Source organism: Tiliqua scincoides, chromosome 5 (assembly GCF_035046505.1).
Source record: "Tiliqua scincoides isolate rTilSci1 chromosome 5, rTilSci1.hap2, whole genome shotgun sequence".
Lineage (NCBI taxonomy): Eukaryota > Metazoa > Chordata > Lepidosauria > Squamata > Scincidae > Tiliqua > Tiliqua scincoides.
In genome coordinates this window covers 126143774-126168079 of record NC_089825.1, presented here as the reverse complement: position 1 = coordinate 126168079, position 24306 = coordinate 126143774, and the positions used below count along the sequence as shown (strand labels likewise).

At 52.5% G+C, this 24306-nt stretch overlaps 1 protein-coding gene across 3 annotated transcripts; it reads right to left on the bottom strand.

Moving 5' to 3' along the window:
* Positions 1-1148: 1148 nt before the first annotated feature.
* TP53 (tumor protein p53) lies at positions 1149-14884 on the bottom strand. Of its 3 annotated transcripts, none has more exons than XM_066631103.1 (10): positions 14741-14884; positions 12802-12911; positions 9421-9633; positions 6543-6720; positions 5774-5886; positions 4599-4708; positions 4059-4180; positions 3775-3854; positions 3262-3368; positions 1149-2881 (listed from the first exon to the last, which is right to left on the bottom strand). In XM_066631103.1, exons 2-10 carry the CDS (start codon positions 12892-12894, stop codon positions 2800-2802), a joined length of 1098 nt encoding a protein of 365 aa, XP_066487200.1. In that variant the 5' UTR covers positions 12895-12911; positions 14741-14884; the 3' UTR covers positions 1149-2799. The 3 variants fall into 3 exon arrangements, with proteins under 3 accessions (XP_066487200.1, XP_066487202.1, XP_066487199.1); XM_066631105.1 differs by having other exon boundaries at positions 14763-14884; XM_066631102.1 differs by having other exon boundaries at positions 9421-9585; positions 14763-14875.
* Positions 14885-24306: the final 9422 nt, after the last annotated feature.

Genomic DNA, 24306 nt, shown 5'->3' with positions numbered 1-24306 from the left:
GACAAAAGCAGCTGCAACACTTAGGGGGCTGCCTTTAGAGTGTTCTCCAAAGAACCTGACCTGAGATGCACCGCAGGACATCTGCCATGGGATGTGAGCACTAGGCATCAGGTAAAGGTAGATAAAAGGATGGGTAGGACTGAACGTGTGCCCATCACTTCAGAGAGGTAAGTGGAGGTTTGCTTAATTTGATCAGGAAACCCAGAAGGCACAGGCAGGGGGAGTAGAATTAACTTCTGAGTAAACCTGCATTGGCTATACCATTCATGTTGTCGATTTTTTAAAATCCACCTTCCAATTTTTATACATTTATTTTCACTATTGCAATCCACTTCAAGACTGTCATACATCATGTGAAGCTGTGACACACTAAGTTTCAAGGTAAAATGGAGGGACAGGAAAAGGCTCTAATGAAGACTGTAAAGGTGATTTTATAAAATTATATAAGCTTATTAGAGCATGGCTTGGGAGTATGGTATGATGAACTCTGTACACCCAGAAGAACTCAGCTTCCAGCCTGTTTTAAGAATTCAAAGCAGTTTGCTTTCCCTTTTACTCAAGTTTTGTTTTAAAAGTAAAGCAATTTAATTATTTGATTTTTTTTCCTGTAAACCACTTTGTGAACTTTTTTTGTTGTTGAAAAGTATATAACAACACATTCCCAGCCTTGAAGTGATGAGAAAAATATGAGAAATTGGGGATTCCAGAATTGGGGGTGGGGGTGCCAGCCGTTCAGGGAAGGAGAGCTCAACAGAACCCCCCTTGCCAAACACCGAGGCCCCCCTGAAGCTGCAGGGTCTCTACCAGAAACTGCTCCATGGACACAGATCCCAAGAACTCCTGCAAGTTAGGAAGGGGATGAAAGAACTGAAAGGTGCAGCAACTGCCTGTGTGTCTCTGTTCTTCCCTTTGAGACCGTATTTGAAGTCACAGGAAAGGCAATGAATCTGGTGGCTGCTGCCTCTTCGAGGGAACAATTTCGATTGCTCAGCCCGAGGATGGAGACCTGCCCCCCTGGGATGAGAGGCAGGCCACAGGGGAAAACAGCCCAAGCAGTTCCTTTGTTTTCTTTTCCCTTAGCAGACAAACAGCCATCCACCCACCCACCCCCTCTCAACTCACTCACTCCTCAAAAAAAGTTCAGAAACTTTAGGAAAACAGCCCACTGAAATGAGGCTTTTATTTAATACAAAAAGAGACTACAAAAAGGTACGGGGGTAACAGAATCAAGTATGTCATTTGAAATGCAGAGGGCAGGACTTGCAAGGGGCAGCCAGGCTAAAGCAAACCGAAGACACTTCATATAGCAAATGTGCAAGAAAAAAACAGAGCAATGGAGTGGGAGGGGGCTGGCATTCCAGGGCCATCTGAGGTAGGTGCATCAAGACAACCCTAAACTCTGCAGTGAGAGCTGGGTGTGCATTAGGATAGGAGGAGCTGCTCCTGGAACCAGCCTTTGGACCAACCCCCTTCTCTAAACACTGTATTTAAGTAGAGCTCCAAACACACCTCCTGGTCCCTGCCCCCCCAACCCCAGCATCCATGCTAGCATGAAATCTACAAGCAATAATTTGTGCATTTTGCTACTCCCCAGAAGAGGAGCCTTTGATATTTAATGCAAGATCCAGAATTAATGAGACTTTTCCATTTTTAGAAAAAGGTCTCCTAAACTCTTATAAAGGTGCAATATGTTTCTACTGCTCCGTGAATCGCTTTGCCTCCCCCCTCCCCATGCAGAAGTAGGCAAATATAAAGTCTACAAGCCAGCAGCTTATGTATGAATTAGCTTCTTGTTCATCACCCTGGGGAAAGGGCAGGGGGCCATATGACAGCTTTCCAGGGAGGACAACCTCTTCGCCTGCAAAGGACAAAGCCCCACCTACATGACTGGCTGTCAGTCTACCGGGGCCTGATTCATTTCAGAAGCCAATCACTCAGAATAGGAGGGGGCAGAGAACAAAGAAGAGAATCCCCATCCCAGTGAGCTGCTGGCCAAGCCAAGTCCCTCTCCCACTCCCTAGCTCCATGGGGCAGAAAAAGCAAAGAAGGAGTAGGCCAGCGTCCCTTCTGTCCCCTCCAAGTGTTCTGCTGAAGGAGATGAGCTGTAGCTGGCCTCTTTCCACTGAGCCTTGCTAGCTCTACAGAGCCTCCCTCTTCAAAGACCGTCTCTCTCAGGACAGCAGTTGCTACGGGGGGGGGCAGAGACAGGAGCTTCCCAGAAGCCCCCAACTGGTCCCTGGTGGAAACAGGCAGACTGGCCCATCGCTCAGGGACAGCAGCCCTGGAGCGCCACTCCCAGTAGGGACTGGAGCGAGGGGCACACCTTCTTTGTGCCCCAGAAGGTGGCTGCCGTCTCCTCACGTGGCCCTCAGGCTGGTGCAGCAGGGCTCCTTTCCGACAGATGTGAACGGAACTTGCCTTTCCCTCCTCCAAATTCTGTCCTGCTAGGAACTACAGAGGGAAGGAAGAGGTGGGGAGGCAGAGAACAAAGGAGGGCTGCCAAGCTCCACTTTAAGGCCCAGGTCATTGAACCGAGGGGGAGACAGAACCAGTGGCAGTGATCGAGCAGGCTGGGGTCACTCCCTTCTCAACCGATGTAGTGTTGGCCCTCTGTAGACAAGAGAGACACTCAGCAGTATCAGGGAAGCCTCGACTGGTCCAGTGGGGGGGGGGGAGACTGGGGCTCCATCTTTGGAAGATGGAGTTACATCCCAGTTATAGAAGCAGCTGCAGGAGGCCAAGGGGAGGGAGTGGGGAGGAAGAAAGAAAAAGGCCTGATATTTTTCAGGAGGGAGGGGACTAATCAGAATCTTGCAGCTCGTCCTTAACCATTCTTTTCTTCCCACTGGAAGGATAAGGCGCATCTCCCCGTTTCAAGTGGCTGAACAGAAAGGAAAGAGCGGTACAGAAGAGTCAGAACAGGAAGAAGTTGCTTTAAACAACACACATCTCAGCAGGTGACTCAGACACAGAGCTCCTTTCAAGGGCCACTGTTGATCTGACCGAGCGAAAGGAAAAGTCCCATGTGGGGAGGGAATCCCCTTTTGCCACCAAAATTGCCTCCCCCCACCAGAGGGCTCAAATGGTCAGGCCACTGGCGAGGCCCATGTGCCGTCCAGATGGCATCCAGCATGCCATCAGAGGAGGAGGAACCCCACGGGGTCCCCAGTGCACCGAACGGCCTGGCACTCTTCCACAGACACAGCAGCGACTTTGCCCTTTCCTGCTGAGCGCTAAGCAAGCAGCAACACAATTGCTCACCTCTTGGGGGCCTTCCGAGATCCCACCCCAGCCTGCTGTCTTGTGTCTTTCAGCTCCAGGGCTTCATTGATCTCCTTCAACATTCGGTAGCGCTCATAGCCACGGATCTAGGAGGAAGGACAACCACAGAGAGGCGATGAACAACAGCCAAGTGGGAGAAAGTGCTCTCTGTTCCCCTCCAGAGAAGCAGACCCCTGCAAGAGGCTTCATGGCCAGCAACAGCTCCAAGAAAGGCTCCGGATAGAGGTCCACAGTCCGACACTGAGCTGCTCCGTCCCAAAGGAAGATGCAGGAGACCAGCCCTGCGCTGCTACCCCCATCTGGACTCTCCCTGGGTGTCCAAGATCTCCCAGCCAGCCATGCCTTGCAGGCACGAGGCTCTGATTTCAGGTCTAATCCCTGGCCCACAAGTGGTTCGCTCCCCCAAGATGGCCAAAGGCCAGAGTCTGCACAGATCTATGCAAGTCACAGAATGCAGCTTTTGCCAGCTGACTCCCTTGCTACGCAATTCACCTGGAGGTTGTAGACCTCATTCTCGGGGGTGGCGTCAGAAGTTTCTGCAACACGAGTCTTGGCAGAGTCAGACTTGCCTTCTGGGAAAAAGAAAACCAAAGAGGAAGCCAGTCTGAGCAGCTCCCATCTCCTCCCTTTGGCCTCAGACCCGGAGGGGGCCATGAGAGCCCCAGCCCAAGGCCCACAGCATTTGCCCCTGGCGCCTCCGAGTGCCTGGCCATCGCCCTGGAAGCATTCACACTGGAGGGCACTGCACACAGCAGCTCCATAGAAGTGGGGCTCACCCTTCTTGGACCTTTTGCTGCAAACTGTGTCCTTCAGGGCCCCATCTTCTTCTGTCTTGCGGTCTCGGCCAGGACAGGCACAGACCCGGACTTCAAAGCTGCGCCGTCCAAGGAGATGCCCTCTGTGACAAAAAGCACAGGACAAAAAGGCAGGAGGTCAAAAATGGGGGGGGGCGGCTTTCACAGACTTCAGAACACAGGCAGACCCCCCCCCCATCTCACATGCACTGCACTCCCATCACCCGAGGCATCCTGGGGTGGGCAGAGGGTAACAGCAGTAACAGTCACACAAGCCAACAGTTCAGGAAAGCTCCCCCCACCTTGAAAAATAGGGCAGGAATTAAGTGAGTTAATAGAGATGATTCTGGTTGTGAATGCCAACCTCCTCCCTCAAATGGGGCCTCCCTCAACCCCCCCCCCAAGCCCTGCAGAGATTCCTCCTCTGCAGCCCAGGCTCCCCTGCCCCCCCAGCCCCAGCCCGCTCCCCCAACAGGACCCACAACATTGGCTGCCAGGAGAGTGGCAGAGCTCGTTACTCACTGCTGGGTCTCCAGAGTGATGATAGTCAGGATCGGGCGCCTATTCATGCCCCCCATACAGGAACTGAGACACATGAAGGTGTACAGGACTGTCGTGCAGTCCGTCCCCACCTGCAGAGGGCAAAGCAGAAATCAGCACTGGGGTCTCATTCCTGAGGCTGCAAAGGGGGGTTGGGACTGCGAGAGGGGCTCACGAATATGGGAGGGTGGGCTTGCTGTCAATGGCTAGGGAGGCAAGGGATTTTGGGCTACAGAACATGCGGGGATGAGGTGTCCAAATATCACAGCAGGTGGACAGCTCGATGAAAGTGTCGACCAATGTGCGGCGGCAGTGAAGAAGGCCAATTCTATGCTTGGGATCATTAGGAAGGGTATTGAGAACAAAATGGCTAGTATTATAATGCCGTTGTACAAATCGATGGTAAGGCCACACCTGGAGTATTGTGTCCAGTTCTGGTCGCCGCATCTCAAAAAAGACATAGTGGAAATGGAAAAGGTGCAAAAGAGAGCGACTAAGATGATTATGGGGCTGGGGCACCTTCCTTACGAGGAAAGGCTACGGCGTTTGGGCCTCTTCAGCCTAGAAAAGAGGCGCCTGAGGGGGGACATGATTGAGACATACAAAATTATGCAGGAGATGGACAAAGTGGATAGAGGGATGTTCTTTTCTCTCTCACACAACACCAGAACCAGGGGACATCCACTAAAATTGAGTGTTGGGAGAGTTAGGACAGACAGAAGAAAATATTTCTTTACCCAGGATGTAATTAGTCTGTGGAACTCCCTGTTACAGGATGAAGTGATGGGGTTTGGCCTACGTGCTTTTAACAGCAAACAGATTTCTGGAGGAAAAGTCCATCTCGGGTTACAAGCCATGATGTGCATGTGCAACCTCCTGATTTTAGAAGCAGGCTATCTCAGAATGCCAGACCCAAGGGAGGGCACCAGGATGCAGGTCTCTTATTGTCTTGAGTGCTCCCTGAGGCATCTGATGGGCCGCTGTGTGGTATAGGAAGCTGGACTAGAGAGGCCCCTGGTCTGATCCAGTGGGGCTTATGTTCTTACAGCATAGGGTCAAAAGAACGCCAGCTGGGCCTTAGGCTGGAGGGCTTGAGAAAGAGCACGTGTTCACAGGTGCAGTGCCCCCATCCTTCCCCCCCCACTGCCCCTCATAACCTGGGGTGTCTCGTATGGAACCACAACGCTGTGGCGGTGGGTGATCCAATCAGAGCAATAGGAGGCCTGCTGGTTTCCTTCCACCCGGATCAGATGCTTAGAGGTGGCCTCATCTGCCAGGAGACACAACCGGGGCGGGGAGAGAAAGGGGCAGCTGCTTTAGAGAAGAGAGATGGTGCCCGGAGGCCTTCACATCGGCCAGGGCTATTTCAGGACCCGAGTGTGCTTGTGAAACATGAAGCGATAGGCCTGTGCCCTCTTGTGAATGTGCAGAGTTCCTTCCCCTCACCAGTGAGCAACCCCAGCTGCCCCCACCTATACAAAAAGGTTTCCTAGCAATGTACAAGGTTCCCTTCACTCTTGGCTTGGCCCCGCCTATGGGACACAGAGTGGCTCACTTGCTGAAGAAACCTAAATTATGGGCTCTGCATCAGGGACCCCGATGTGCACAAGGACATAACTGGGGTGGGGGGGAGGAAGAAATATCTGATTTTGTCCCTCCACTGGGTACACACGAATGTAGCTTGTGTGTAATCCTGGAGGGGAGAAGAAAAGGTCATGCAGAAGACCCTGGAATGGAGGAAGTTGGGGGTGAACTGATGACCCCGACCTTCTGCAGACTACCATGGCCTGGCCTACGTGGCACCTCTGAGGACGTGATTCAGGCCAGCCGTGACCTATCACTAGTCAGCACTGGCTCCAGACTCCCATGACCTCAGCTGGGCTGCGGGGACACCGTCCTAGCCGCCACACCTGCACAGCGTCTCACCTTCGCTGGCCCGCTCGTGGCACGGGCAGCGTTTCACCACTTCAGCCACATGCTCCGACTTCTTGTAGACGGCCATGGCACGGATGACCGAGCCCGGAGGCGGCGGAGTGGACACCTTCATGAGGATGGGGCAGGTCTTCCCCAGTTGGCAGAACAGCTTGTTCAGGGACTGTGAATACTGCATGGGGAGGGGAGGGCAAGAGAAACAAGAGGACAAGATTACTGTTTGCTTAGAACCACACCCCCCCAGCTTGGATGCATCTATATTGGGAGCTCTTGAACCCAGACTCCAACTCTCTCTCTCCCCCCCCCCCCAATGCCAAACATCCATTCCCAGGCCCAAAAGTTCCTAACCCTACACCAGAAATCTCAGGCACCCAAGATTCTGCCTTTCCAAATCTACAAGGCGCCCCAATCCGGCTGTCCCTACCCTACAGAACCCCCCACGTTCCTACCAGCAGCTGACGTCCCATCTCTTTAATAACCAGCATGCTGCATCTTACCATTTATTTTGTCGGGAGAGGCATGACGGGAAGCCTTTGCACCCATCCCCAGGCGCTCAGTAACTCTACCCCTGCAAAGTTCAACAAAGCCTCAACATCAATTTCTTGGCGGACTGACCTTTTCTTCCATCGATGCACTAATGGGGAGTTTAATGGGGAGGACGGGACTCTCCAGCCAAGTGCTGTCCCTCCAGCTCTCCTCTACTGCCCTACAGTCAACTGCAGGAAGCCACAGCTACAAGGAGAGCATGTTCAGGCTTGCCTAGGTCTGCCACAAGCCAGAAAGCCCTCCTCACATTCCTTCTCCAGACAACAGCAGTGACTCGTGGAGGGGAGGGGTTGGTTAGGTCTACAACTGAAGGAGAAAATCAAGACAGACTTTGGACCGTGTGGGCTGCTGGATCTCAGCACCCCACAGCACTTAGAGGAGACATACAGCACAGAGAGGGGCAGCAGACAGCCTCACTAGAAGCCGTCAGTGGTAAGTCAGCGGGGCAGCTGGGCCATGCGGGGCAAGCCCACCCTACATACACTATGCAACCCAGACTGAAGCAGCTGCGGGGGCAGAAGAAAGGGTTTGGACTGAAAGGAGAAAGGCTGCACACTCCCCTCCCCTCCACAAATCACCCCCTTCCCAGAAGCAGTCGGCTACCTACTACGTGGGAAAGGTGCAGAAGTGCTGGGGCTGGGAAGTGGCAATGCCAGCCCCCCAGCTGGGGCTTTCCAGGCATTTAGAAAGGCCACAGCCCCTCTCCACTCTTTTGGGGACATGGGCAGAGCTGCAGCCAGACAGCAGCTGTAGAGGCAGAGCAGGAAGCCCCAGACTTAAATCTCCCCTTTTCATTTTAATGTGAAAGGTTTTCAGTCCCACCTCCCTGACTGACAGAACAAGACCAACACAGACAGGCCTGCAGGAGCAGGAAGTGACCAGAGGGAGGCGGCAGATCTTAAGGCCCCATAGAGGGCAGCAGGGGGGGGGCAGCTCCCTCGAAGCTGCTATGAGCCCACAGCACTGTTGGCTGCCCAAGCGGCCGCTTGCCACATGCAGTCCCCCACCACCAGGGTGCTACTGCACTGCGAATGAGAGACTCGTTCCTCTCACAACATGGGGCCTCGGGAGACTCACCTGTGCCATTCTGAGGAGCTTCCTCATTCCACCTCATCACGAGTCGGTGGAGAAAGGCAAGCCTAGAGCAAGTCCACTCAAAGAGTGATGCGCAGGGAGTGGGGAGGAAAGGGTGCAGCAAGCCAACCCGCCACTGCACAATGGGGATCATAAGACCAGTCCAACTTGCAGGGCTGTTGTGAGGATGGCCGCGAATCCAAGCCCCGGCAAAGTCAACAAGATCAAGGCTCATTGTTATTTGATCAGGCCACTTCCCTGACCCGCCCCTACCATACAGGCCACCCCCACTTCCTTGACTGCCACCCAACCCCCTTCCCCAGATCAAGACTGTGCTGGGATTCCCTCGCAGTCTGAGCAGCACCCAGCAGAGAAAGAGGCGAACGGCACAGGAGCCAGGCGCTTGCATCAAAAAAGAAAAAGGTGTCTGAGGTTTTGTTTTAATGCACCGACAGAATCATCATCACAGTTTGCCCCACTGAGAACCCTCTAGATGGGGAGTTGCAGGGGAAGAAGACTAGGAAGCAAATGAACAAGCTCCCAACATCTACCCTACACCTGACTCCCCAAATCCCAGCACCCTCATTTCCAAGTCTCCTGGGCAGAGGATCCCGAACATCAACACACTGAAGGGGACAAGTCCCCACACCCAACATTTCTGTTGCAAATACAGGCAGCTGGGCAAAAACACTCACATTTTCACACTTACCCCACCCGCTCCATACACTTCCAGAGATTCTAATTTGCACAGACAATTGTACATGAAGATGGGGGGGGGGAGTCACTCTAGATTACTTGGGCCTGGTTCTCACAAGTCACCAGTACAGACGCAAGCCCACATCAAGGTGTGCCATTTCAACCGCAGGTACAAGACTGAATGCTCCTTGATACACAATAATCCGTGCACAAAGAAAAGGAGCAGGCCAGAGAAACATGGCAGCTGGTTTCCTAGGGACAGGGAGTGTTTTGTTTCTCAGCAGAAGAGGGCAGTTCTGGGAATTCCACACCAGCACCCTGAAGCAGTCCAGCCCTGACCCCCAGGTGACCCCCTACATCTCCTGCCTCTGAGAATTAAGCCTTCATCTGGAGCATATTTGCAATGTGAGCACCTGATGCCTTCCTTGCTCTACCTGCCAAAGACACAACGCTTTTGGAGAACTCCCTTGGAGAATAAAGGAAAAGGTTGGGGACGACACAACTCTTTGCATTAGGGTTTGGTTTTTAAGCCGACACTCCTCCCTGCATTACGTACTGTGCAAGTGACAGATTTGGCCATCCCCAACGTTTCGAAGACCAGTTCAAAACTGTGCTCGCCTGCGTAGTCTTCGGTGGACGGGACGGTGGAGGAAGTAATGGGTGTCAAATCTGGCACCGGGAAGATGTTGCCTTGTTCCACAGGCTGGTGGTGGTTCCCCTCCTGCAGGGTGATGAAGTCAGACTCTATCAGACCCTGGTGGTCTGCCTCCTGAGCAAAACAAAAACAAAATCAGTTCCGCACTCAGATTTCCTCCCCACCTGAACCACATAAAAATGTCACCAAAAGTGGGAACCCACAAGAAACCTCATAGTGCATTTCCAGCCAGCCTGTGACAAAAGCCGAGCTTTGCAAAATGGTGTGCTCCCTCCTTAAAAACCTTCCCTTAATCCTGCCACCTTGGATAATTTCTAGCCTGTGTCAAGCCAGGTGAGGTGACCAGGCAGGTGGAGGCATCTCTGTTCCAGAGGGCCCTGGAAGAAGCTGATTATCTGGATCCCTTTCAGGCAAGCTTCAGGGCACAGCAGGCTTGGTTGTGCTGGTGGAGGACTTGTTCTGGGGACTGGATGGGAGAGTGAGCCCTTTAGGTCTGTCAGTGACTTTTGCCCCAGCAACCATGGTGCCCTACTAGACAGCTGTGGGGCTTCAAGGCCCTGTTCTACAGTGGTCCCACTGCTTTTGTGGCTGACAAATCCCAGAAGGTGGTGCTGGGGGATGCCCATTCAACACTCTGGCTCTATGTGGGAGGCTGAAGGGGTCTATTCTGCCCCTCCCCATCGCTACAGGTTTGAACCCATTTTGAGAGTTGCAACTTCTTTGCAGCTGGTGGGAAAGGAGGTGATTAGCCTGAGAAAGGAATTCATTATCTGTTCTTCAGGGGCCAGGGAGAGCAGGTAGCCAATCACAGAGCAGAGGTCTTCTTGCTGGAGACAGGCTTATCAAGAAAGATTCCCTGCAGCTGTGTAATTCTAGTTGGGAAGGGTAACAGCAATGACCCATTAGGAGCTAGTCTCTCCTAGAAATTTCAGACCATCTTGCAACCTAGTTGGCTGGTGCAGGTGTAATTAACATAAGGGGATAAAAAGGGACCCTCAGAGGGTGTGGTGTGGTTCCCTGGACAGTGAGTCTTGTCCTGCCTGTTGCTCAGTCTTTGGATCTATTGTCTATCATGGGTGCCTGGCCTGACAGGTAGCCTGGGAGCCATTTGTTCTCCAGTGGTCAGAAAACCCAGGTGAGAACATAAGATATATGTAGACAAGTATAATCAGAAAGCCAGCTTTATTATTTTAGAACTGATGTGCTTCTAGAGGTCTGTATCTCTTGCAGTTGCTGCCTTGAATTATGTATGTATAACCTTAACTTCCTTAAGTAAACCAAAATATATTTTACAGGCCTGAGTTGGTCTTGAGGACTGGGAACAGGTCTCGAGGACTGCCAACCTAGCAGTTTGAAAGCATGTAAATGCAAGTAGATAATAGGCACTACTTCAGTGGGAAGGTAACAGCATTCTGAAGTTTAGACATGCTGGCCACATGACCACAGAAGATGTCACTGGACAACACTGGCTCCCTCGGTTTGGAAACAGAGATGAGTACTGTCCCCCAAAAGTAGGACACAACTATGCAGGGCAAACCTTTAAACTTTTTTTTTTTGTAAACATGGAACAGGAGTCAGTTGCCCAGTCTAGCTGCTTAGTCAAACCACCAAGAAATAGTCCAGAGCACTGAAGTCTGGGTCCCTGGTCCTGGGTCCAAGATCTGCAAGGGCTGGTGTAAGCCTGTAGGGCCTTGGAGTCCCTGAACTGAGGCACTGGCGCAATCAGGGTGGTGGCAGTCCTACCACTGTGGCTTTGCAATTTTTGGATCACTGCCCTGGTGGCTGGATTGGCTGCCAATTTGCTTCTAGACACAATTCAAGGTGCTGGCTTTAACATCTGAAGCCCTTTACAGCCTGTAACCTGTGTACCTCAAGGACTGTCTGCTTCCATACATTCCAATTCATCCATTATAATCACTGGAGAGGGCTCTGTTTTGAGTGCCACTTTTGACAGAAGTGAGGGAGGTGATGGCAACAGGCAAGGCCTTCTCTGTGGTGGCACTGCAACTGTGGAATTCCTTCCCCTGTGATCCAGAAAGGGCTAAAGACATTCTTAACATAAGAACAGCCCCACTGGATCAGGCCATAGGCCCATCTAGTCCAGCTTCCTGTATCTCACAGCGGCCCACCAAATGCCCCAGGGAGCACACCAGATAACAAGAAGACCTGCAAGGCTTCCTGGTAATTGTAGTTAAGAACATAAGAACAGCCCCACTGGATCAGGCCATAGGCCCATCTAGTCCAGCTTCCTGTATCTCACAGCGGCCCACCAAATGCCCCAAGGAGCACACCAGATAACAAGAGACCTGCATCCTGGTGCCCTCCCTTGCACCTGGCATTCTGACATAGCCCATTTCTAAAATCAGGAGGTTGCGCATACACATCATGACTTGTACCCCATAATGGATTTTTCCTCCAGAAACTTGTCTAAAATAATTAGAATGGGTTGGGAGAGCTGATTTTGATGGTTTTATGGCTGCTCTTTATGGGTCCTTATCCTTATGGACCCTTATCTTTAACCCACAGTTAAACCTTATAGGTTTAACCATGCAGATTCTGTTTTTAATACTATTTTTCTGCCACTACTGTTGTTACTATGGATTTATATGTATTAAGAGTGTTTATGAAACTGTGCATTGGTTTTTGGATGACATTTATTGAATGCATTTCATTGTTTCATAATTTTTTAAACTTTAGTTTTACTGGCATTTATTAAGATTCTTTGCAAGCCACCTTGAGAGCCTCTTGGGGGAAAAGCAGGGTCAAAGCTCTTTAGATAAAATACACAAACCAACAGAACTGTTTGGAGTGTGGAGGAAAAAGGACACCTCATTTCTTTTCCCCTCCAGCGGGTTACAAGTACTCAAAGGCAACTGCTGCTAGACAAGGAGTTCCGTGGAACAATCATCCTTGACAGCCACGGACAGGCCTCCCCCTCCCCTTAACACCACCTACATCAGCAGCCATCACCAATTCTTGTGGCAGTGAGTTCCACATGACAGTAACACCTCTTGTGAAAGTGTTCTTCTTTCTGTTGGCCCTGAATCTCCTGTCCATCAGTTTCCTGGAACCGTGCAGAGTTCCAGTGTTAAGATAAAGGGAGGAAAAACTTCTGTCTCCCCACCACTGGGCAGCACAAAGCTAAACCACGTCCATGCCTTGGGGCTGGGATCTTAGGGGCCTCGGAACCTTCCTCAGCCATGGAAAAGGGCAGGCAAGTACGCTGTTGTCTCAGGACTGCGGGGCTCCCTCCCCCCCAACTCAGATGGCCTTCCCTCCTACCATTATGCCGTTGATGCCGATGCCGCGCCACAGCTCAGAGAAGGTCTCCTGGCTCAGCAGCGCTTCCACATCTGGATCCGTATCTTGCTCCATCACAGCAGTTGATAAGCCTAAGAGGAAGGGAAGAGAAGGGGCTGAAAGGGCTTTGTGGTCTGCTGTCCTGGGCTCACAATTGAGAGCTGTTCCAAAACACACCCTGTGAATCACAGCCGTCTTCCCCTTTGAGAAGACCTTCCGTTTGCACAGCCCTTTCCCGCTGTGATCTTGTCCTTGCAACAACCCTGCAAGGCAACTCAATATTGCCACCGTGCTGGAATCCCTAGCATGTATGCACTGCTGAAACAGACGCCTGCGTTGGCTCGGTCATGTCGTGAGAATGGATGATGGCCGGATCCCAAAGGATCTCCTCTATGGAGAACTCATGCAGGGATAGCACCCTACAGGTAGACCACAGCTGCGATACAAGGACATCTGCAAGAAGGATCTGAAGGCCTTAGGAGTGGACCTCAAGAGATGGGAAACCCTGGCCTCTGAGCTTGGAGGCAGGCTGTGCAGCATGGCCTCTCCCAGTTTGAAGAGACACTTGGCCAACAGGCTGAGGCAAAGAGGCAAAGAAGGAAGGCCCACAGCCAGGGAGACAGACCAGGGACAGACTGCACTTGCTCCCAGTGTGGAAAGGATTGTCACTCCCGAATCGGCCTTTTCAGCCACACTAGACGCTGTGCCAGAAGCACCATTCAGAGCGCGATACCATAGTCTTTCGAGACTGAAGGTTGCCTACATCCTACACTGCAGGGGGAAAGACTGCGGCCTGGAAGGAATGGCTGGTCCAAGGCCACCATGTGAGTTAATGGCAGGTCTGATTTGCAGCCAAGTTTCTTATCCAGGCTTGGGGTTAGCAAGAGAGGCCACACGGCATCTTCATGCCACATCCACACATCTGTGGCATCCAGGGGAGCAGTGGGACTGCCTCGTGCTGGAGTCTTTTGCTGCTTTGCCTCAAACAGCGTTCCTCAAGGCTCGTCCTCCACCACAGCTCTTCACAGAGTCCAGCTATTCAAAGTACCACTGGAAGCAACTGAGGGGGACATCACTGCCAGTGACTTCTGGGTTGCCACGGGGCAAACACCAGGAAGAGACTCAGAGTGGGGGGCAGGGAAGGAGGGAGGGTTCCTGGTCTTGCTGCTGGGCAGCAGCTGACCTGGGAGTACCACCTCAAGGACCCCTCCCACTAACCCTGGGCCAAAACAACCAGCCTGCAGGAAGAGGCACCAGGTCTCCCGCATTTGTCCTCCAGCCTCGGGCGCACCAGGAAGCAGGGGCAGAAGAAGCCCCGGACCGAAGTGCGCCTCCCCAGCAACCTCCTCTGGTGGGCCGGGGCCCCCCCAGGAAACCTCAGCCGGTCCACCGAAAGCCACACGCGCTGAACGATCGACACCCACGCGCTGAGCAAGACACGCGCGGTGCGGTCCCTCGCGCCCCCAGCGGGCCCCTTTCCGCGGGTCGCTCCAGGACAGGAGTCAGCCCTTGTCAGCCAGTCTCACGCGGGGCGGGGCGGGTGTGCCGCGACCCACCACGGGCGTGCGCGGGCTGCGATCCGCGGGAGCCCGAGCCACTGCCGGGCACGCCTCCTCGGAAGCCAGCGCCATCGGTCAGGGCCTCCCTCCCGGGGAAGCGCGGCTGCCGTGCCGCCCAGGCTCTCCCGACTGCGGCTCCAGACCCGCGTCCCTCGGAGCGGAGCGATCCTCACGTGGCGCCAAGACGCGCGTCCGGCAGGCGAGGAGAGCCCCGCGCTCCGCCTGCAGCCGCCGCCTCCCGGCCTCGTGCCGCGAACGGGGCGGCCGCGCTCCCTCCCTGGAGAGACCGGCAAGGGCCGGGCCGACCCCCGAGGCGCCCCCCGCGCGCCTTCCGCGCCCCCCCCCCCCGCGCTGCATCGCACCCCGGGCCGGAGCGGCGCCTACCCGCAGCCCGCGCGCCGACGGCCGGCCGAGCGGCAGCAGAGCAGGCTCCACGCGCTGGGGATTCCCCGCCGCCTGCAGCGCCGAGAGCAGCGGCAGCCGCAGTTCTCGCGAGGCGAGGCCGCCCCGGCCATGCTGCTCTCGGGCGCGCTGGGCGGAGCGGGCGCTGCGCTGGGCGGGCCGAGTGCCCTGCGGAACTCCCCGCTGCGGGACCTGCTGGCGCTCGGGGGGCGGGCGGGCCGGCCGGCCTCGGGGGCACGACGTTTCTCCGGCCCCTTGCGAAGGGGGAGGCGCTGCAGCCGGAAGAGTCTTGGGCGCCCAGGTCCGCCGCCCCCCCGGCTGGCACTGGCAGACCCGCTCCAGAAAAACCCGTGCAGAAGAGCAGCCCCGTCCCTGAGCAGCCCTGCGCTGCTGCCTGCTTCTGGGGTCCACCAGCCGAGGGGCGAGGGCAGCCTTCCAGTTTCCTCCCAGTGGGACACAGTCAGGGAGGGTCACGGGTGCATTGCAGGTGCCAGCGCCTGCGGCTTGACGGGCAGTGGCTCCTGTGTGCCCGCAGTTGTGCCCCAGCAGCACCGCAGGCAGTGACTGTGGGCAAGATAGGAAAATGGCAGATCCCAGGAGCTTTCTGGGCCCCCTTTCTGACCCTCGCCCCGGGTCCCCTTTACCCCCTCTCCTAGGCCCTGGAGGCAGGTGGGGCAGAGCCACCCCACCGGAGCCCTTTGAGAAGCTCCGCTGCCCTGGGAGGTGCCCAAGCACCCGCAACCCATGTATGGAGCATAACCCCAGACCCCGTGGAGCACATGGATTGTGGGGACTTGGGCACCTCCTACAGCAGCAGCGCTTCTCGAAGGGCTCCAGCGGAGAGGCCCTGCCTCCCCACACCACTACACATCCCAGCTGGGACTCGAGAAAGGACATCTGAAGAGCCCCTTTGCTGGACAAGGCCAAAGGCCCAACCAGCCCAGCCCCCTGGATCTCACAGTGGCCCACCAGATGCCTCAGGGAGCACACAGGGCAGCATGATACCCGCATCCTGGTGCCCTCCCTTGCACCTGGTATGCAGAGACTGCCTACTTCTAAAAAGAGGAGGTTGCACATGCCCATCATGGCTTGTAGCCCTTGATGGACTTTTCCTCTAGAAAGCTATCCGGTTCCCTGTTAAAGGCATGTAGGCCAGACCCCATCACTGCATCCTGTGGCAGGGAGTTCCACCGACTAATCACACTCTGGATGAAGAAATATTTTCTTTTGTCTGTCCTAATTCTCCCAACACTCAATTATAGTGGATGTCCCCTGGTTCAGGAGTTGTGTGAGAGGGAAAAGAGCCTCTCTCTATCCACTCTATTGATCCCCTGCATAATTTTGTATGTCTCAATCATGTCCCCCTCAGGCACCTTTTTTGCCACAAACGAGGGAGGTGCCCCAGCCCAGTAATATCCTAGGGAGGTCCCTGTGGTAGACCAGCCAGAATGCACGATGTCATCTGGGGCTTTCCAGCTTGAAAGAAAATCATAAAGGGGGGGAGGTCATGACTGAGACCCCTGCAGTGGTGTCTGGCCCAGAAAAAGAGGGTCTTTCTCCCTCCCAGCACTAGAACTGAGGCTGCCATCCTATGCTGCACACTTTCCTGGGAGGAAGGCCCAACTTAACACCATGGGGCTTACTTCTGGGTAGACATAGATAGGATTGAACTATGCAGTGGCATAGCTAGAGGGGATGCAATGCACTAGTTTGCAGGGAGCCTCACCGAAACATGCAAGGAGCCCCTCCCCTTCGGAGCCATTCCAGGTTGTGGGTGCAAAATGGAGGCATAGGCCTGGCTTCAAAGGAAAGGAGGAGGGACCCCTTGCACAGAGCGTGAGGCTCCCTGCAAAACTTAGTGCTTTGCACCCCTTCTAGCTATGCCATTACCTGTGAAGTTATCTAATGCCTGGGAAATGGGCTAGGACAGATTGTAGCACTTTGGGCTACAAGTGAGCAATCAGGTTTTTGAATACTCCCCTACGTGAAAACTGCCTGCAAGTTAAAAAAAAAAAAATCTAGTTCATCAGGGAGAGCGGTTCTAGCCCAGTTGCTTGTTTTCACTTTCCAAGGAGGGTTCCCCCCCCTTTTTGTTAAAATGTGGGGCAACATTTGGAAACCACATCTGTAGTGTGAAGCGGTACAGCTTCCTCCTGACTCTTTCTTCAGTCAAACCTCAGCTGCCAGCAGCCATCATGTGGCAAAGAATTCCTCACCTGAGCCTCACTTCAATGCAGCCTCTTCATCCTCCTCCTCCTCCAGTAATGCTGGGCTGGGCATGGGAGGACAAGCCTTGTGTGAGTCGGGCCAAGGAGGAGAGAAAGAGCTGTTTTGACCTGCCTCTGGAATTCAGGGCTGGAAATTGCTCCCCAGGCGTCAATTGCCCGCACATGTGTGCAGGGAGTGGGGGGAGGTGGCTGAACATTGTCGATTGTGCTAACAAACAGCTATCCAGTGACTCATGCCTCCCTCTGCCAGGTACTTTCCTGCCTCACTAGTTTATAAACATCACGAGAGGCCCTGCTGGATTAGGCCAAAGATTCATCTCGCCCAGCATCCTGTTCCCAACAGTGCTCAGCCCAGTGGCGAAGCTCGAGAGGGTGCAAGGCACTAAGCTCTGCAGGTGCCTGAATGCACCATGCAAGCAGCCCTTCCCTCTCTCCTTTGGAGCCATTCTGGGGAGGGGGAGCAAAATGGAGGCATTTGCCTCTTCTCTGGGTCTTCTCTGGCATTCTTCTCTGTTTTGCTCCCCCCCCCCCGCCAGAATGGCTCCAAAGGGGGGGAGGGTCCACTTGCACACTGCGGTGAGGCTCCCTGCAAAACTTGGTACTTTGCACCCCCCTCTAGCTATGCCACTATAAATATTCTGATTCACAGTAATAGCAATCATGTTTTATGTAACATATATCTTATCCCACCTTTAGGTTTCAAAGACCTCCTCCTGGCATCTGACCATAAGAACCAATCAAAACAATCATAAAACATAACAAAATAATTCTGCCTATTCCTGCAAATCAATTTAATTGAGTGTCCCTCAGTCTTAGAATTATGAGAGAGATGCGGCTCTTTGTCCAGAGAGGCATTTGTCCAACCGGCAGCATCTCATACATTTCAACCACTTCCCACAGCAGAGTTGCCAGTTTTCTAAGCAAAGGGGTATCAGTCATGGGCCTTTCTGCAGAGGAACAGGGTGCATAAGAACATCAGAAGAGTCCCACTGGGTTAGGCCAAAGGCCCATCTAGTCCAGCCTCCTGTATCTCACAGTAGCCTACCAAATGCCTCAGGGAGCACATCATGTTGGCAACCTTCAGTCTCGAAAGACTATGGTATCGCGCTCTGAATGGTGGTTCTGGAACAGCATCTAGTGTGGCTGAAAAGGAAGCACACAAGACACACAAGCGCACAAGCAGGGAGCACACAAGACAACAAAAGACCTACATCCTGGTGCCCTCCCTTGCATCTGGCATTCTGACATAGCCCATTTCTAAAATCAGGAGGTTGCACAAACACATCATGGCTTGTAACCCGTGATGGATTTTTCCTCCAGAAATTTGTCTAGTTCCCTTTTAAAGGCATCTAGGCCCGATGCCATCACCACATTCTGTGGCAAGGAGTTCCACAGACTTTTATATGTTGGCATCCTTCAGTCTCGGAAGACTATGGTGTCATGCTCTGAATGGTGGTTCTGGAACAGTGTCCTCTCCAGTGCGTGAAGCCTGGGTAAAGTAGGTATGGAGGATAGGCTGTTACCCATGCAGCAAATCCCCCCTCTCCACGTCGCTGAAATGGTCCAAGGGAAAGGCAGAGGCCAATACGGTTGGTTCCAGCGGCATCGCAGGAGTTGCCAGAACGTGACTGTGTTCAGCCATGAACTGCCTCAGGGACTCCGGCTCCGGATTTTGCCTCGAGGTTGACTCCTGAAGCCTTTTCCATAACTGGATGTAGCCACAAGGCAGTGGAGGTTTGGGATCAGAGTTTTCCTTCTCTCAGATGAGCTGCCTTCCCAGGCTGTGAGTCCCATCTACCCGGTGGCTGTTTAGTCGCCTCTTATGACAAGGACAGCCAAACTGAGGGCCTATTCTTATCCCCAGCCCCCAGGGGATTCCACAGACTAATCACACACTAAAGAAAATATTTTCTTTTCTCTGTCCTAACTCTCCCAACACTCAATTTCATTGGATGTCTAGAGTGACTTTCCCTCTCACTGATGTTGTGTGAGACGGAAAAGAGCTAATTTCCCAGGATTTTACATTTCCTGATCTCACCAGGGCCCATGAGAGTGAAATGCCTGGATTAAATGCCTGGGCCTGGATTAAAAGAGGGAATCTGGGAACCAAAGGAGGGGTTCATAATTTCCTGGAAATTTGTATATATTGCATGTTGTGTGTAAGCCTACCTAGTTTTATATATTGTAATTTGTAGAAGTTTTGATCCAATGACTGCATGAAATTATGATCCAGTGGAGAAGGGAAGGGGCTCAAAAGAAGCTTTGTAAAATAAGATTCCTCTCGGAAGCCAACTTGATGTGACTCTCCTGGAATCCTTTGCAGTGGGTGGGCCATAAAAGAAGTGCCTTCAGGCTCACACAGCCTGACCGCCAAAGTGTTCTTGAAACAGTGCTTCTGAGCACAAGGTGGCGCTGGGGCCCAAGGAAAAGGCCATGCAAAACTCAGACCTGTGTCCATGGGGGCTTTGGAAAAGTCCCACAAAGGAGGGCAGGCGCTCCCCATGCTCACCCGGGACACCTCTTAAGCACTGTCAAGGCTGAGCTCAGGATGAGGGTGTTGTGCAGTAGCACTTTTAGGCAGTGGTTTTCCCCCTTGGCCAGGCAGTCTGTGGATCCCACACCCCTTGCCTGGCTGCAGAGCAAACTCCAGCCTTTGACCTGTGCACCAAAGTGCACTGGGCTGAGGTCACACTGTTGGCTGCTCCAGAGAGCACTGGCCTTCCTGGAGGGGAAGGCCAAAAGGCTACATTTTACAGGGCCTATAAAGTGGCCCCTCCCCCTTGGCTCCGCTTTGCTTTTGCAGCCAGACTGGCTCTGAAGGTGAGGGGGAGAGCCACTTTACAGGTGCCTTTGCCTTTTGGCCCCCTCCAAGACCCTGCAGGCGCATTGGAGGCAGGAGGTATGCTGGGGGGGTGACCCCCCCTTGCACAAACTAATAAAGCAGAAAGTGTCAAGAAAGGGGGTTGTAGAGGGGCTGGAGGTGGCGTCCCACCTGGGCCCTGCTACTGGGCTGGAGCCAGTGAGGGAACTGGAGATTTGCCTGCCCAGTGTGGTGGTGGTGCCTGTTGCGGCGTCTGGTGTGGCCACGTGGAATCTAGAGCACCTCTTGGTTCTCCCCATTTCGGAAAGGAAACTTTTCTCAGATCTTTCTCCAAGGAAGCCAAGCAGGCACCAGAGAACATCTGGTCACCCTGTTTGGGAGAGAGCTCCAGTCCTGGCATAGAAAAACTGCCCCTTAAGACAGTCCTCTGGGTAGAGGAAAACCACCATCTGCATCCACACATTCATACAGTAGCCAAACACCCATTGCAGCCACCTCTGGGATGGGGACAGTGACTGATATGAAGTGGCTTAGTACCTGATGAGGGGATGCAGTTGCCCTTGAGCTGATGGATTTGCGTTGTAGAGGCTGGAGGTGGGTTGAGCCATGATTTCCCCTGGAGTCTGACTTGCGTCAACAACTAAACTTGAGACAATGCTATTTATCTTACCTCTTTGCTGATAATGTATCAGGGACAAACATACATGCACATAATTCAAGTTACATAAACTTTTGTAACTGACAGGCCTGCCCTTAGTTGTAACTGAGAACAGTCCCGTCCATTCCGGTCAAAGTCTGGTGGCACCTGAACTATGTATCTAATATCGATATTAGCTATATTAGCTATACAGTGGTTCTCACACATTTAGTACCCACTTTTTAGAATGGGAATCTGTCAGGACCCACTGGAAGTGATGTCATGAGTGGATGTGACATCATCAAGCAAGAAAATTTTTAACTATCCCAGGCTGCAATCCTACCCACACTTACCCAGGAGTAAGTCCCATTGACTATCACTGTTAAAAGAATATACATAGTAGCTTGTTTAAAGTACAGGTCTGTCACATTTCCCCAAAAGCAGTCACATATCATGGTAGCATCAAGTCTAATATAACATAAGAACAGCCCCACTGGATCAGGCCATAGGCCCATCTAGTCCAGCTTCCTGTATCTCACAGCGGCCCACCAAATGCCCCAGGGAGCACACCAGATAACAAGAGACCTCATCCTGGTGCCCTCCCTTGCATCTGGCATTCTGACATAACCCATTTCTAAAATCAGGAGGTTGCACATACACATCATGACTTGTACCCCGTAATGGATTTTTCCTCCAGAAACTTGTCCAATCCCCTTTTAAAGGCGTCTAGGCTAGACGCCAGCACCATATCCTGTGGCAAGGAGTTCCACAGACCAACCACACACTGAGTAAAGAAATATTTTCTTTTGTCTGTCCTAACCCGCCCAACACTCAATTGTACTGGATGTCCCCTGGTTCTGGTATTATGTGAGAGTGTAAAGAGCATCGCTCTATCCACTCTGTCCATCCCCTGCATAATTTTGTATGTCTCAATCATGTCCCCCCTCAGGCGTCTCTTTTCTAGGCTGAAGAGGCCCAAGCGCCGTAGCCTTTCCTCATAAGGAAGGTGCCCCAGCCTCGTAATCATCTCAATCGCTCTCTTTTGCACCTTTTCCATTTCCACTATGTCTTTTTTGAGATGCGGCGACCAGATCTGGACACAATACTCCAGGTGTGGCCTTACCATCGATTTGTACAACGGCATTATAATATTAGCCGTTTTGTTCTCAATACCCTTCCTAATGATCCCAAGCATAGAATTGGCCTTCTTCACTGCCGCCGCACATTGGGTCGACACTTTCATCGACCTGTCCACCACCACCCCAAGATCTCTCTCCTGATCTGTCACAGACAGCTCAGAACCCATCAGCCTATATCTAAAGTTTTGATTTTTTGCCCCAATGTGCACAACTTTACACTTACTGACATTGAAGCGCATCTGCCATTTTGCTGCCCATTCTGCCAGTCTGCAGAGATCCTTCTGGAGCTCCTCACAATCACTTCTGGTCTTTACCACTCAGAAAAGTTTGGTGTCGTCTGCAAACTTTGCCACTTCACTGCTCAACCCTGTCTCCAGGTCATTTATGAAGAGGTTGAAAAGCACCGGTCCCAGGACAGATCCTTGGGGCACACCGCTTTTCACCTCTCTCCATTGTGAAAATTGCCCATTGACACCCACTCTCTGCTTCCTGGCCTCCAACCAGTTCTCAATCTACGAGAGGACCTGTCCTCTAATTCCCTGACTATGGAGTTTTTTCAGTAGCCTTTGGTGAGGGACCGTGTCGAACGCCTTCTGAAAGTCCAGATATACAATGTCTACGGGTTCTCCCACATCCACATGCCTGTTGACCTTTTCAAAGAATTCTATAAGGTTCGTGAGGCAAGACTTACCCTTACAGAAGCCATGCTGACTCTCCCTCAGCAAGGCCTGTTTGTCTATGTGTTTTGAGATCCTATCTTTGATGAGGCATTCCACCATCTTACCCTGTATGGATGTTAGGCTGACCAGCCTATAGTTTCCCGGGTCCCCCCTCTTTCCCTTTTTAAAGATAGGCGTGACATTTGCTATCCTCCAATCTTCTGGCACCGTGGCCGTTTTGAGGGACAAGTTGCATACCTTAGTCAAGAGATCTGCAACTTCATTCTTCAATTCCTTAATAACTCTTGGGTGGATGCCATCAGGGCCCGGTGACTTATTGATCTTTAATTTATCAATGAGGTCTGAAACATCTTCTCTTTTAACCTCTATCTGACTTAACTCCTCGGTCAGGAGGGGCCATTCGGGCAGCGGTATCTGCCCAAGGTCTTCTGCCGTGAAGACAGATGCAAAGAACTCATTTAATTTCTCTGCCATCTCTAAGTCTCCTTTTATCTCCCCTTTCCCTCCCTCACCATCCAGAGGGCCAACCGCTTCTCTGGCGGGTTTCCTGCTTCTAACATATTTGAAGAAGCTTTTATTATTCCCCTTAATGTTGCTGGCCATGCGTTCCTCATAGTCTTGCTTGGCCTCCCCTATCACCTTCTTACATTTCTTTTGCCACAGTTTATGTTCCTTTTTATTCTCCTCATTAGGGCAAGACTTCCATTTACGGAAGGAAGCTTCCTTGCCCTTCACAGCCTCTCTAACTTGGCTGGTTAGCCATGCGGGCACCCTCCTGGATTTAGTGGAACCCTTCTTTCTTTGCGGTATACACCTCTGCTGGGCCTCTATTACTGTTGTTTTAAGCAGCCTCCATGCACTCTGGAGAGATTGGACTCTTTTTACCCTCCCTTTCAACCTCCTTCTAACCAGCCTCCTCATTTGAGGGAAGTCCGCCCGTCGGAAGTCAAGGGTTTTTGTTAGAGATTTGCCTGGTATTCTTCCCCCAACGTGCACGTCAAAACGGATCGCAGCATGATCACTGTTCCCCAATGGCTCAGTAACGTTTACATCTCTAACCAGGTCCTGCGTACCGCACAATATTAAATCCAGAGTCACCTGCCCTCTGGTGGGCTCCGTGACTAGCTGCTCTAAGCCACAGTCATTTAGCACGTCAGGAAATCCGGTTTCCTTATCGTGACCAGAACACAAATTGACCCAGTCAATCTGAGGATAATTGAAGTCCCCCATGATTACAACCCTGTCCCTCCTTGTCACCTCCCTGATCTGTTTCCTCATTTCAAGGTCCCCATCCGATTTCTGGTCTGGAGGATGATAGCACGCCCCCAGTATTACATCCCTGCCAAGTTCTCAGGGAACAGGAGAAAATGGTTGCAATTTCTTGTGTGTGTGTGTGGAACCTGAAAGGTCACTAAATTGAGCTTTTGGGACTTAGGGAATGGTCCCACCTCATTCACTGCTGTCCCCCTGTGGTCAAGGCTTACTCTGAGTGGAGTTTCAGTCCATTATCTGTATGCAGTGAGGTGAAGCAGAACAGCCACTTAAAGTTTTTATTATGCTCTGCTAGTTGTGAGCACCACATCTGTGAAGCCCCTTTGGGAGACTAGATCTGTGCTATTTACGGCACTGAGCTGCTTACGTCTTCAACCAGTGAAGCAACTGCTGTCCCACACAGGTTTAGGAAGGTTGGAAGGTCCAGGCAGAAATCCAGAGCTAGCTGGATGAAGAACAAAGAATGTTGCAAAAAATAGATGTGGAACTATGTTGCAGTGGTGTAACTAGAGGGGGTGCCAAGCACTAAGTTTTGCAGGGGGCCTCACCACAGCTTGCAAGTGGCCCCCCCTTCAGAGCCATTCTGGGCAGTAGGTGCAAACAAAAGCGTATGCCTCTGTTTTGCACCCATTACCCGGAATGGCTCTGAAGGGGGGTGCCTGCATGCCGCAGTGAGGTTCCCTGCAAAACTTAATGCTTTGCACCCCCTCTAGCTATGCTACAGCTATGTTGCAATGTGCCAATGGATG

What these genes read in the sequence shown, in the direction of transcription:
- TP53 (XM_066631103.1), bottom strand. Translation starts at nt 12,894, where the DNA reads ATGGAGCAAGATACGGATCCAGATGTGGAAGCGCTGCTGAGCCAGGAG. An exon ending in TTCCATACGAGACACCCCAG is followed by an intron (nt 4,709 to 5,773) that starts GTTATGAGGGGC and finishes TGCCCTCTGCAG; the next exon opens with GTGGGGACGGACTGCACGAC. An exon ending in ATGAGGTCTACAACCTCCAG is followed by an intron (nt 3,369 to 3,774) that starts GTGAATTGCGTA and finishes CCTTCCTCCTAG; the next exon opens with ATCCGTGGCTATGAGCGCTA.